General features: G+C 37.9%; 1 protein-coding gene across 1 annotated transcript in view; it reads left to right on the plus strand.

Moving 5' to 3' along the window:
- The window catches only part of LOC117822427 (furin-like protease kpc-1), a 232,152-nt gene that overhangs the window by 13,792 nt on the left and 204,029 nt on the right, over positions 1-14,331 (plus strand). The window contains exon 3 of the mRNA XM_034697137.1: positions 8,900-8,992. Within this exon, the coding sequence (XP_034553028.1) occupies positions 8,900-8,992 (93 nt within the window). The remainder of the gene's footprint in view (positions 1-8,899; positions 8,993-14,331) is intronic.

The raw sequence follows: 14,331 nt of genomic DNA on the forward strand, positions 1-14,331 counted from the left end.
AAAACTAGGGGTGTAAATCTCACCCTGACAAGATGATCCGATCCAATACGAACCTTGATGGCTATGAAGTAGAATGATTTGTTGGGATTCGACTGGGTGTATTTCAATTTGATGCAAAATGATAATTGGATCCCAAGTTTTTTTTTAGTAGTGCTAATAAGATTGCAGTGTTTGATGACTCCTCAGACTGCCCGTCTCCAGTTTGAAACTCCTTCCTTGGTTGCAGAAGTGTCCTGAGAAACTTTAAGTCTTGTTGTTTTTGTTTCTGATATTGCGTAGGTAAACTTGCGTGTAAATTAAACTGAATTCTCTGTATTGCAGGATATTTTAACACACATTCGGACCTTTGAGACAGAGCTCAATCGGTGGCCGCCAGTAATCTCCCAAGATTACTTTTGACTTAATATGACTGAATAAACAATTAAAGACATCTCACTCTACATGTGAAACCAGGCATGTAAATCTCTTACTCTCCTCTATCCCTCTTTCTAACCCCATCTCAGTCAAGGCAGATGGCTGTCTAACATGAGTCTGGTTCTGCTCGAGGTTTCTGCCTGTTTAAAGGAAGTTTTTCCTCTCCACTGTAACTTACTAAATCCTGCGAGGTGCTCTGCTCATGGTGGATTAAGATGAGATCAGACTGAGTCCAGTCTATAAGAGGGGACTGGATCTTATACTGTCTTGATGTTGGATCTTTGTTCATAATTTAACATAGAGTGGTCTAGACCTGCTCTGTTTGTAAAAGTGTCATGAGATAACATTTGTTGTGATTTGGCACTATACAAATAAAGATTGATTGATTGATTGGTTGGTTGGAGGAATATGACTATTTGCTATAAATAATAGCTCTGCTCATCTGGAATTCTTCCTTTATGAACTTTATAAAGCTTATTTGTTCAAGAGAAAAATTAAGAAATTTAACCATTTAAGTAAATGGAAACATACTGGCAGAGCTTTTGAGAGCGTTTTTCTCCTCATATTTAATTTTGAATTGTCACATGTGAATTGCACAGGACATTTAGGCATTGTTGTTGTGTCACTTGCTTTTCATTTCAAAACTTCTTTCACTCCATTCTTTGAGAAACATTTGTCATGGGGTGTTATCAAGTGTCGTGCAGCTAATGCACCCAATCTTTTTTCTAAAGATGGGCAGACTTTGGTTCAGTTTTCTCACCTTTGATTTCTGGGATGAAAGACTATACATTACTTCACCAATCTCAGATGTTAGTTTTCTCCACGTGAGGCAATCAACGCTAGTCACTTAGCTAGTCACCTAGCTAGTCACCTCTCAAAAAACTGAAAAATATTGAGCACAGTTTGCAGAAATGAAACAACAAACTTCAGCTAACCTGATCGCAACTTTTGAAACTCTGCCATTGACTGGTTTGTATGACACTTATTCCGATCCACGCTAATATTGTTCACTGATTGTGAAGGTTCAGTCATCCAGGTCATGGTAATCCAAAGCTTGATCCGTAAGCCAAGTGGACTGTTAGAAATTCTTGAAGACGTTTCACCTCTCCTCCGAAAGGCTTCTTCATTTCTGTCCAGATTGGGGAAGAGCTAGAAAATATAAGCCTCTAACAGTCGTGGGTGTGTCCAGGTAGTCACAAAACCCTAGGGACTGTCAGGAACTAGTTTAACGACTGCCAAGACAAAAACACAAATTGTTTTTTCCTGACCCATCCACACTTTTTAATACTTTAAGTCATTTAAAGCATAAATATTGATTCATTTCTGAATTAAACAATTATTATTTTTAAACAACACATATGATAAAATAGTATCTAACTTATACCTTGATAACCTTCTGGTTGTCAATATAATGATGAATTTATTGAGTTTTTCAGCCCTCGTTATTATTATCACTGTAGGAAGAAAAGCATACAGGTGTGCATGGCTTATTAAGTGCACTGGAAAGAACACACAGGTTTAAATTGTTTGCTAAAAATGCTAAATTTAGACCTTGGTGTACAGACATACAATCCAGTATTCACCAATATTTATTTAACCCTTCTGTTATCCTCAAATTTACTAACATCTTTTATCCTTGGGTTAGTTTAACCCCAGCAATTTAAACCTCCAGAAACTGATTGTTACCCAGGTTTATGTGTCAGGTACTTTATGTTTCTTTGTTGACTACCTGAATAGACCTTTAAATAAAATATATTTCAAGCATAAACACAATTTAAAGCATTCAGAAGAACTTTATTTGTAAAAGAGAACATCAAACTGCTGTGAGTTTGTCATGCTCTCGTTGGCCATGCCTTGTTTCTATCTTATCAAAACGTATGACACAGGACACATCATTTAATTTCTTTAGAGACATGGTGGCTGGAAATATTATATCTCATTCTAAAGGTTGGCGGTTTGATCCCACCTCCTGCAGTCACATGCAGAAGTGTCCTTGATTATAGTGACCTCAATATCATTCAAAACAACCAAAACAAATGTGTGTAAAATGTTGATATTTCTATATACAGCTTAAACAGCCTGGGGTCAAATTGACCCCAAGGAACGCAGATGCGTAATTTTTTTTACACGATATTGGAACATATCAACATTTTAATTTTAAGTTCTACCAGTTGTCCCCATTAAATTAGAAAAGTCATGAAATATGAAGCCGAAAAATTGTTAGTCATTCATTTAGAGACGTTAAACATTGACTGGGGTCAAATTGAACACACATCAGTAGTCGCCTACAGTAACCAGTATCTATTGTTGATACTGTTTATGGATTCAGTCTGTAAAGATCTACCCCTCACTACATCCAGCCAGGACATCCCGCTTCACTTCAAGCTCATCAGTTCATAGTGCAATGATTCAAGCATACAGTATGTATCTGTCTGTGTTTGTGTATGTGTGTGTTTGAACACTCTCATGATTAGTCTTCTCAGTGACTTGCCGGCTGATGGGGTTGATTTGTCCGACAGTGCTGTGTGTCAGGCAGGCTCAGCGTCCACACTGGAGAACATGAGTGAAGGAGCGGATAATTGATAGTGACAAGGCGCTCCCAGCCTTAATTGCTGCTGGTGAATTAGATTACCTTTTCAAAGTGCCTTCATTAGCAGAGGGAGAGCCATACCAATGGTCCCCTGATTGGCCTCATATTGTTTTGCTGTGAACCTGCTCTGGCAGGGCACAAATATGTGTGTGTATGTTTGTGAGGGTGTTTATGTGTGTTTGTTTTGGTTGGATTCAAATTGCTAGCTAATTTTCCTGTACAGCTGTAGTTTGACTGTGTGTCCATGTGTGTACATTGTGCACATGCAGTGTCAATAATGTCAAGTGGTCAAGTAACATATTTACAAACAAGTGTTTCCTGTTTCAATGGGCCGCTGTCTGCTGTTAATGTTTTAAGGGTTTGTTTCATCAAAATTAGAATAATAATAAAACATTTTTTTTTCTTCTTCTTCTTTTTATTACTTGTTTGTCTTTCCATTCTTTTATGTTGTTCCTATTCATACCTTGTTTATTTGTTATTCTCTCTATCTGCCACTTGGTCACCCCCATCTTCTAAAATACTTTTCTTGGACAATTAAAAAAAATACAATAAAATAACAATCATTAAAAAATAATATTAATAACAATAATAATAATAAATAAATTAGGTATGTGAATAGATACCAAAAATCTGCCTCCAAAAATGAACTACCACCTCAGTACAGAAGGAGTCAATTAAGGAAATTTAAGATTAAACAGCGGTGAGTATCTCACGAAAACAACAACTCAAACGACAACAACAAAAGTCAGTGTATAACAGTCATGACAGATCATACTGATACACGCTGTTCGATGGTTAAGCCACTCCCTAACATCACTACATGTACTATTTGTGAATGGGCATTCTAAACAGCGGATGCACTGAGCTTTAGACTGAAAGCTAGCATGCAACTGTCTTTAAAGGTGACATATCACGCTTTTTTCATCAATATATATTGGTCTAAGAGGTCCCCAAAACATGTCTTTAAAGTTTATGCTCAAAAAAACACTTTGAAATCAGATTTTGGCATGCCTGAAAATCCCTCTTCTTCAGTCCTCATCAGAACACTCTGTTTTCCCTCTGACCACGCCCCCTCAGGAAGTAGATGTGCCTCGGCTCTCCAGCACGTTGATCTAATGTTTACATGTTGGCTGAATATACACGGCTGCTCAGAGATCACGTTTCTTCAACCCTCTGAATCTGATCCAGAATCTGATCCTGACGGAGAGGCGCCTGTAGCAGGACCTTTCTGAAGGATTGGTCATAGATTTAGTGTTTCTTGTTTTATTTATCAGTATGTAGACGTGTGTCTTGGTACACAGCTACGAACATGTAGCTATGTGGCTATGCTAACTAGCGCTAGCACTTATCCATGATAAATAAAAATCATCCACTAGATCTTCAAATCTGCAGACGTGGGGAGTCAAACCGACCTCTGCCAGAAAGGCAGCGGGACCTTTCTGAAGGATTGGTCACAGATTTAGTGTTTCTTGTTGTTTTATTTGTCAGTATGTCGACGTGTGTCTTGGTACACAGCTACAGCTACAGCTATGAACATGTAGCTATGTGGCTATGCTAATCAGAGCTAGCAGTTATCCATGACAAATAAAAATCATCCACTAGATCTTCAAATCTGCAGACGTGGGGAGTAAAACCGACCTCTGCCAGAAAGGCAGCAGGACCTTTTCTGAAGGATTGGGCACATATTCTGTGTTTCTTGTTGTTTTATTTGTCAGTATGTTGACGTGTGTCTTGCTACACAGCTACAGCTACGACATGTAGTTATGTAGCTATGCTAACTAGCGCTAGCACTTATCCATGATAAATAAAAATCATCCACTAGATCTTCAAATCTGCAGACGTGGGGAGTAAAACCAACTTTGTGTTTATTAAGACAGCCTACAACTAGCATGCCTCCCTCCTAAGCTCCTTGTTAGCACACATTTGTGCAGGTAATGAAAAACGGAGGGGGGATTCAGTATTATTTTATACAGTCTATGGGCTGAACAAGCTCCGAGCTCTGACTCCGTGACAGACCGGATATTGTTGTTACGTAACAAAAACACGGAAGTCTGAAACGGCTCGTTTCACACACATTTACAGAAAGGTGGAGAAATCAGAACAGGGGCAGAATGGATTATTTTCATTCTCGGGGGGTTTGTAGACATGCCAGCGACACATATTTCAGGTAAAGAACCATTAAAAAGTCAATTTTGCATGATATGTCAGCTTTAAGAAAAAGGCCAAATTGAACCTGACTGGTTCTGCCAAATTCCAATCGCATACACAACACATACTGAGATCCCAAGCTGTAATATTACTATACTTTATACATTCTTGGCCACACACATTAGCTTGACAGGCTGCTTATAACACAGTAGGAACATAGGAAGAGACTGGAAGAGGGAAATAAGAGAGGAATTAAGCTGGGGAATTTTGGAAATATTCCAAACTGGAAATTTTCCATGGGAATTATGGGAATTAATGGGAATGAACCCGGAATTGAGGGTAATTCAATGGAAAGGTATCATATCCAAGCATAAATATTTGTTTTGTTTTAAGAAGACATCCATCCAAAATAATTCAATTAAAACAGATGTATTTGTGAGTAGAACTTTATCAAGTCTTAAATATTTTATTGAACAATCAATTCTTTCATTGAAGAACAAAAACATGAATGTCGACCCAACACTTTAAATAATTAACAAAAATGCAATCCCAACATAGTCCCATTCAAAATGTTAAATGAAAAGAGCCCCTCTCCCTCCAACAAAGTCCCATTCAACATGCAAATAAAAAAAAATCTTCCCTCAAGCTTCTCAAGCCTAGCCTCTGCAGGATTCTAGAAATCATCTGTGCATGTGATTGAGGAATAGCATAGATATTCAACTGTACCTGCATGAAATCTGGTTGTTTTAGTCAGGATTATGCTAAAATATATTTCCCCAACTTTATTTAAGTTCCCCATTAAGAGGCAACATTAAATTTAGTAAATCCCTGTTTTATTCCTGTTTATTCCCATAAATTCCTGTTAATTCCCATGGAAAGTTTCCAACTTTGAAAATTCCTGGAATTTTGCAACCCTATTACTCAATTTTTCAAAATTATATTATATTATATATTATATATTATAAGTCAGGAGTGCTAGATAAAAAAAAAGAACACATTTGGGGGCAGGTGCAGTCAGTTATCACATTATGAAATACAGTGCTGTACCTCCCATTGGTGGCTGCCTTTGCTCAGCGGTCAACAGTGGATAGAGAGCACCTTGCTTGGTTCCTTATGTTCACTCAGCTACAGGATCAGCACCATGGAGAGCATCGTAGAGCATACTGCATACTGCTAACATTTTCTTATCCACTATATTCAGTAAGACAAGGGTTCCCAAAGTGGGGGTCACCACCCCCTGGGGGGTCGTGAGACACTGATGAGCGGTTGCAAGATGTCTTCAAGAATTTTTTTTAATTATAATTTTTTTTTAAGTAATCTAAAATTGCGTATTTTCCCAATATTGTAAAAATATCAACAACAGTAGGAGTTACATGTGAAATAAAACCTTGCAGGTACAAAAATTTCACCAGCTTTCTGCTGTTTTCTAAGAAGATGACGATGGCCAGTTAATTTAAAAAAGCAGCAGCAGGTTAATTCATAACAGCACAGGAACATACAGCCACATGTGCATGTAGGTAGGATCATTTTCTGCAGACTAGATAAATGAGGTATGAAGCAACATTCAATCACTTCGAGGGACACGGCACGGAGGTTTCGAGCTGAACAGTTCAGGAACCCCTGCAGTAAGGTATAGACATTGTTTCTAGAAAGACATACTGTTAAGTAGAATGCACCTTTTCCAATGCTGTAGCCACTAAATGAAATTCTCAACACCAACACTGTAGTGGCTTCAAAGCCTAAATCTCAGAGGCAGTACACCATGCATGGACTGATCCGCACCAAAAACAGTTCCTTATTAGGAGTTATGGGATGTGTATTAAATCACAGCAGGCTGGAGCTGTCCTTATCCTTCATTTGATAGAATGTTTTTTTTCTATTTACATTGTAGGATTTTAATGTGTGAGAAAGTAAGCCCTGGTTTCTGATTGATTCTCTGCACTGGTAGAAACCAATAATTAAGGCAGTGGAATTTGTGTTGGTCAAAGGTGGCTCACTCATTTCATTCCTTCAGGATGTGCAAAGCCCAAAATAAATATGAAGGTTATTGAGTTGATATCAAAAGGTTTTTATTTTCCATCAAATGAGTACAAAGGTGGAAGTTGTTAACAGCACCTATGAAGCTGGTAGAACAGTATTAAAATGTCCTAAATGCATAGGAACAAACAGAAGGAATCCTTCAGGGCAGGCAGTAAAAGTTGAGAAGGGTTATAATTCCATGTAGAGATGATGACATGAGCATCTTCTTCAAAAAAAAGTTTCTGCCCAAATCCAAAGACCGAAACCTTACTCCTTCTTCATCCCCTGTAGCAGCAGTCTCAGCTCCAGCCATCCTTCTTCATCCTATTTCCATATCTTTCTCCAGTCACTGCTCCATCACCAGTCCACAGAACCCCCTCCCTTCCCTTCCACCAAAAATGTCCCCATCCCTGTCTCATGCTTCATTCCTGCCCAAGCTAGCCTACGGCCCCCTGCTGAGTTAAATGGACTGTGCCGGCATCAGGGGAGTCGCATGTGCTCAGTTGAGCTCGGCTCAGCTGGGCTGCCAGTGTTACAAACTTACTGTGTGATTATTGTTAGAGCGAGACTCCTCCACCCAGGAGGTCTGCGCTGATGGGTACTATGTCACTGGGTACAGCCAGCCATGGAGGGTGGAGTAAGAAAGCAGCGTAAGGATAAAACCAAGGGTGAGAGACTCAGAGGGAAGAGAACTAGTGTTGGTGAAGGAGATGGAGAAAGTATCAGGGATCAAGAGAGGATAGACAGAAATAGATGTAGGAAGGGGGAAGAGGCAGGAGGGCAGAGAATCATCAAAGGAGAGAAAAAGCCAAGCTGAGCAAGGGGAAGACTGATGTATACCTATCTCAGCAGACAAAGACAAGGGAAGACACACAGGGAGTGATATAAAGAGGAAAGAGCAGAAGAATAATGTGCCGGGAGAAGAAAGAGAGGCAGCAGGGAAATCAGCACAGGAGAGAGAAAAGAGAAAGGCAGGGAGGGAGGATGGAAAAGAAAGGCAAGGGGAGGAATTAGAGAGAAGAATTTCAAGCGAGTGATGTGTGCTGTGATTGTTTTCTCTCTCTCTTTCTCCTTCTCTCTCTCTCTCTCTCTTGCTCTAAACGGTCGGGATGTGGCCTGTATCTGCCGGCAAGAAGGAACTCAATTTGGGACAATTTACTCGGCAGTCTCAGCCCTGATGCACCTCAGGGACAGACAATAGAGAGAATGAATGTGAAGGAAGATAGAATCAGCAAGCCTACACACACACACACACACACACACACACACACACACACACACACACACACACACACACACACACACACACACACAAACAGCCGTATACTCACACAGCGTGCGCCTTGCACACAATTGCCGGCGAGTAGATTTCACTTAGTTAGTTCTAACTCTCCCAGGTGGTCAATGCGATGTGAGTTTATAAGGCTTGGAAATGAAAAGCCCAGGATAAGGTTAGATAAACTGTTTCGCAATTTGATTTTAGTCCACCTCTGGCAGAAAAACCCACACAAGACAGATGGCCGAAGGGGATGGGTTGCTATCATGTCTGGCATATAGGTGATCAAAGCTGAATATGTTTTGTGTTTTGACCCTCACACTGTACCTTTATGAAAGAAAAACACTCAAATTAAAACCACCAAGGAAAAGTCCTAGCTTTAATCTTCGGTTCTGTAACTTATGTTGTGAAATGTGTTTATTTCTAAAGTGTGCACATGTTTTTGTTGACAGATTGGCAGCCTGGATGCTCTGTATACCCTGAGAGACAGCAGAGGGCGCCCTGACAGAGCCACCTTTGAAAATGAGCTTTCAACTACAGCAGGGGTAAGTGTTTTTAATTGTTGCAACAAATCACCACTGCTTAGTAAAATACCCTTCATATGTTAAGGATCCACAAACTTTTGAGTTTCTGGTGAAGATTTCTATCAACTTTTCTAATTTCATCACCTTGGAAATCTGCAAATTAAAAATATGGTTTGACAAAAACAAACTATCGTTTAATTTAAATAAAACAAAAATCATGGTATTTGGAAACAATAAATCTAACAATAACATACAAGTACATGAACATAAATTCCATGGTGTTGTACTAGATGAAAAAAATTGCTGGAAACCTCACATAAAACACGTTCAATCCAAGCTGTCTCGAAGCATTTCCGTTCCCGTCAAAGCCAAGAACATTCTGGGTCATGGATCACTACACATTCTCTACTGTTCACTTATTTCACCATGTCTCAGTTACTGTGCTGAGGTTTGGGGAAACACTTATAGAAACTCACTGCAACCACTGTCAGTACTACAGAAAAGAGCCATAAGAATAGTTCACAATGTTGATTTCCGTGGACACACAAATTCATTGTTCCTCAAATCCAAAATATTGAAATGATTTGACCTTGTGGATTTTAAAACTGCACAAATTGTGTATAAGGCAAGTAAAAATCTCCTTCCAGGAAATATTCAAAGATTATTCTTTGAAATAGAGGGAGGTTATAACTTAAGAGGGAAGTTAAGATTAAAGATGATGAGTGTTCGGACCACAAGGAGAAGTTTTTGTATTCCAATCTGTGGAGTAAAACTGTGGAACAGACTCAACATGGAGCTACAGCAATGTCAGAACATAATCCAGTTCAAGAAGAAGTATAAAGAAATACATTTCATGAGGTACAAGGAGGAAGACAAGGGGTTTACTTTTGATTGTAGGTGTAAGTATGAAGATAGGAGATGATAATTTTGTGGGAATGCTCTCGTATAATGTCAGATAATAATGAATAAAGGGGTAGGATTAGATAAGTCTGAACTTCTTCCTTCTCCTTTTTGCACATGTAAAGTAAAATGTTTCAGTGCTTGCTAATGGAACTGATTGATTTGTGTTTTTTTTGTAGAGCTATTTCTTCTTTTTTACTTGTATGGGTTTTTTTCTGTTTTACTTTTACATGTTCGGAATAAAGACATCAAATCAAATCAAATCAAATCAAATCAAATCAAATCAAATCAAATCCAAGGATGTGATAAAGTTACATCCTCAGTGAAGAAACAACTCTGTGGTTGTTTTTTCTTTTTGGCCTGACTCACACTATCTGTGTAACACAGCGGGAAATGGATTTGTAACTACAGCAAATTAGAGTGTTCAGCTTCCTCGACGTGACTGTTTGATACATTTAACATGGCCACGTCAAGGTGAATTCACACTCTGGCATCAGGACTGATTTTACACAGCATGTATATGCAAATGGAAGTTCATTTGGCTGGCGTTGCTGTTTTAATCAGGGTCTAGTGTTGATTAGCAAGAAGGATGAAAAAAGAAACAGAGCTATGTTGTGAGTAATGGTTGAAAGTTGTTTACCTTGCTTGAGTAGCTCTTGCCTGTTCCACCCAGTATCACCGTGTACCCCCTCCCTCGCTACCTCCATCCAGCCATTCTGCATCACCCCGGGAGCACACAATGCAGCCTTCTCACCGGGCTTTTGTTGCCAGGGAAACCATCACCCACAGAGACATCCCATGACAGCACAGGGCGAAGGGGGGTGGGGGGTGAGTGGGAAGAAGGGTCGGAGATGAAGCTTTGGCCCTGTCCTTTCTCCTGGTGCATCAGACCTCTGGCCCTTACCCCACGCTGCCCCTTCAGTGCCACAAACAAACAAAATGCAAAATATGACAGCACACTTAAACACACAGAGAGACAAACATGCAAGCGCCAAACACACATGCGAGGGCAGGGAAGAGATTAAAAGGAAAGAGAGATAGGAGGATTCTAAACTTTTATGATTCGCAGTTATCATCTGAATCAGTGTGCGTGTGATTAATTGAAGTAATTTATGTGCAATCTCTAGTGACTCAAAGTATGGTTCATGATTTCATTACACTGTAACTTTAATTACTTTTCTATCATCGTAACTTTAGGTGAAAATGAATTTGCATCCCAAAAAAGTTCAATTTTCCATAATGAGGCTTAAATTTAATGGATTGCAGAGATAATTTTTAGGGATAATAAAGAATTGCATCCTCAGACACTGTGCCGCTGTACAAACAATGATGAAGCCTTTATTATCTTGCATTTAAGTCTTACTAAGTTGTAGTTTGTTCACTTTTTTTAAACACCAACGAGCAGTTTCCCTTAAATCATCAATATTGAAACCTTGTAATTTGCAAAGACAATGCTTTGCTCTTTCAAACTATAGTATGTCTGCTTAACAACCATTGTTAACAACCACATGTATTTTTATAATGGTGGGTTATGTTTTTCCCATACATTCACAGTGTGTTAGCTACAGTAGCTGGCCTCCTGCCAATGCTGGAGACATACTCCAGACGCCCACCTCTGATCATGCATACCCCTGTCTACACAAACCTTACAAACCTGTATGCTGCCCTCTGCTTTACGCTGTACTTTGCATTGCATGGTAGGTAGGTGGCATCACAGAGCTAACTAATTATGGCACTGTGCAAGGTTGGACCAGAGTTATTATTAGTGGAATGCTTCTATCACTGTCTCGACAGGTTAAAAGTATATCGCCTGAATGTTAATAGGGATCTAAAAAGATCAATAAATAAGGCGTTGAGTGTGCTACTTTTTACTGTTTCTTTTTGTTGAATTGACTCAGACAGACTGAGTTACTGATCAATCAATGTGCAGCAAAAGCATAACATGGTATGTTCAAGGACAAAATTACTGTGCATTGATACAAGTGTGCTTTGCTGATCGTCGTCTTCAAAGATTTGAATTTGAATAAAAACACTTGTTAAAACGTTCCTATCTGGAAACATTATTTTGGAATTAGGTTTATATTGTATTTTATTCTTCACAGATGATTCATATTTATTGAAAGAAAAAAGGAAAAAAAGAAAGAATGATAGGTCAGACATTTTATAATCATTTATATTACTATTTTTATTAATTGTTGATTATTGTCGTTTGTGACATGATGCCTGTCCTTTAAAGAAAGAAAGAAAGACGGAGAGAGAAAAGAAAAAGAAAAAGAAAAAAGGAGGGAAGAAAGAAAAAAGAAAACAGAAAATGAAAGAAGAAAAAGAAAGGAAAAAAGAAAAGGGAAAAAGACAGAAAGAAAAAGAAAGAACAGAACAGAACAGAAAAAGGAAGCAAGGAAAAAGAGAAGACAAAAGAGAAAAGGAAAGAAAGAAAAAGAAAGAAAGAAAAAGAAAGAAAGAAATGAAAAGGAAATAAATCAAGCAAGAAAGAAAAGGAAAAGGAAAGAAAGATGTGAAAAGAAAAGAAAAAAGTAGAAAGAAGGAAAAAAAGATGAGAAAAGACTGGCTTCAGGCTTCAGTAATTATTCAAACAAAGAGTGAAACACATCCAGAAATGATCAAATCAAACTCCATTTAAAAAAATGAATATTTAAATTTGTTTTTGTCTCGTCGTGTAAACAGACCTGACAGATCCTGAATTAAGTCTTTCCCTGGTGTAGTTATTCCAGCATCCTTTCAGCCTGTTTATCCTCATTAAATTACAGTAAATCTGTTTATTTTTGGTTCTTGATGACGTGGTAGAAAGATCCTGGCTGACTTTAATGTGATGTGTTAGATACAGTGAAACTGAAATTCAGTGGAAACATGTGTTACCTTTATTGTTTGGTATTTAAGTGTTTGATTGGACCTTTATCCTTTGGAATTATAGTCCTATTTTAGATCTTAATTCAATCTCAAAGTTTGCACCTCTTTTCTTTTTTGTTGTAGTCCTGTTTAAGACCTTTATACTCCATTATTTGAGTCCTAGTTTGGAGCTTTATCACTGTTATTTTTGAGTCCTGATTTTGGTCTCAGGGTTAAAGATTTTTTAAATTGTTTTGACAAAATAACAAAACATCCAGCCCCCTTCAAACAAACACTGTGAGCAAGGAGAGGTATAAGGTATTATAAACATCAGGAGTGACAAGTTGCATCTACTGAAATCAGAGTAAGAAGTCAAACACATTTCCTAACTGTGGGTTTGAAATTCTGATGATCAGCATTTTCATGTATTAACATGTTACATGCTCAGAAGACTAAGTCCAACCAATTACATTCACACTGAGGTTTGTTTACTTAGCAAGTATGATAAAACACACCAAGAGAAATGTGTCTGGGGAAAAACTTTCATGATGAGAATAAAAAGAAGATGGAGATAGATATTGTTGGTAAAATAATTAGCTGGTATGCGTTTAGTTTCAAGGCAACACATATGAACAAAGTACTTTTAGTTGTGCTGAATTGGAAAGTTTTAACATCTAACTTTACATGTTAACTTAGCTGCAGTCCTCTGATGAAGACCCTGTGATATGATGATGGTCATTAAAGTATTTATAGAATTCTGCTAGTCCAAGTGCTTTTTCATTGGATTTGATCAGCTAATCAGAGGAACAGGTAGAAACGTATTGTTTGCTTGGACAGTGTCAGAAACTTCGTGTCTCTGCTCTGATGAGCAGAGACATGATGTTCTGAGAAGCATCATCAATTTTCTCGTTGTCATGTCAAATTCAAAATGTTCACATCTAGCAATATTTTTCATGTTGTGTGAACCTTCTTTTCACTTTTTTCATGATTTTTTGGGTCTGGCTAATAATTTTCATTGCTTTAAATTTTATTCAGTCAAATGAAGAATTTAAATTTATTTGATGTTTTTTTAAGTCAGCAGCAAAGTTTTAGCTTTTTTCATGACTCTGGCATCAAATGAATAATTTTGAATGTTTTATGTTTTTCTTGTCTGCCGCTAAATTTTGACTTTCTTAGTGTTATTTCCCTTTGGGAGCAGAATTTTCAATTTGATTCATGATTTTCAAAATTGGAAGCAAAATTTTTACTGAGTAAAAATAATGGATTCATCAGTGCAAACAATAAATTTTTTTCCCAATTTAATATCGATACAGACAATCCTTGTACATGCTCCTAAAATAATTTTACTTGCATTTTTTTTTAATGCAAGTGGTCATGGATCTATATTTCAATTGAAATTGTAAACTTTTTTTTCTCTCCATTTCTTTTTTATTCAAACCTGTTTAACTTCACAACAAATGTCCAGATTAAAGAAGTAAGTAGACATGAGCACAGAATGTTCCACATTTGTCAAAGTCAAACTGTAATTCATAATTTGTGTCTTGTTTGCTCTTTATGTTTGTGCTGTGTAATCTCTCATAACGTCCCATGAAATTTCCCCACCATTTTTAGCA

This window comes from Notolabrus celidotus, chromosome 12 (assembly GCF_009762535.1).
Source record: "Notolabrus celidotus isolate fNotCel1 chromosome 12, fNotCel1.pri, whole genome shotgun sequence".
NCBI classification, from domain to species: domain Eukaryota; kingdom Metazoa; phylum Chordata; class Actinopteri; order Labriformes; family Labridae; genus Notolabrus; species Notolabrus celidotus.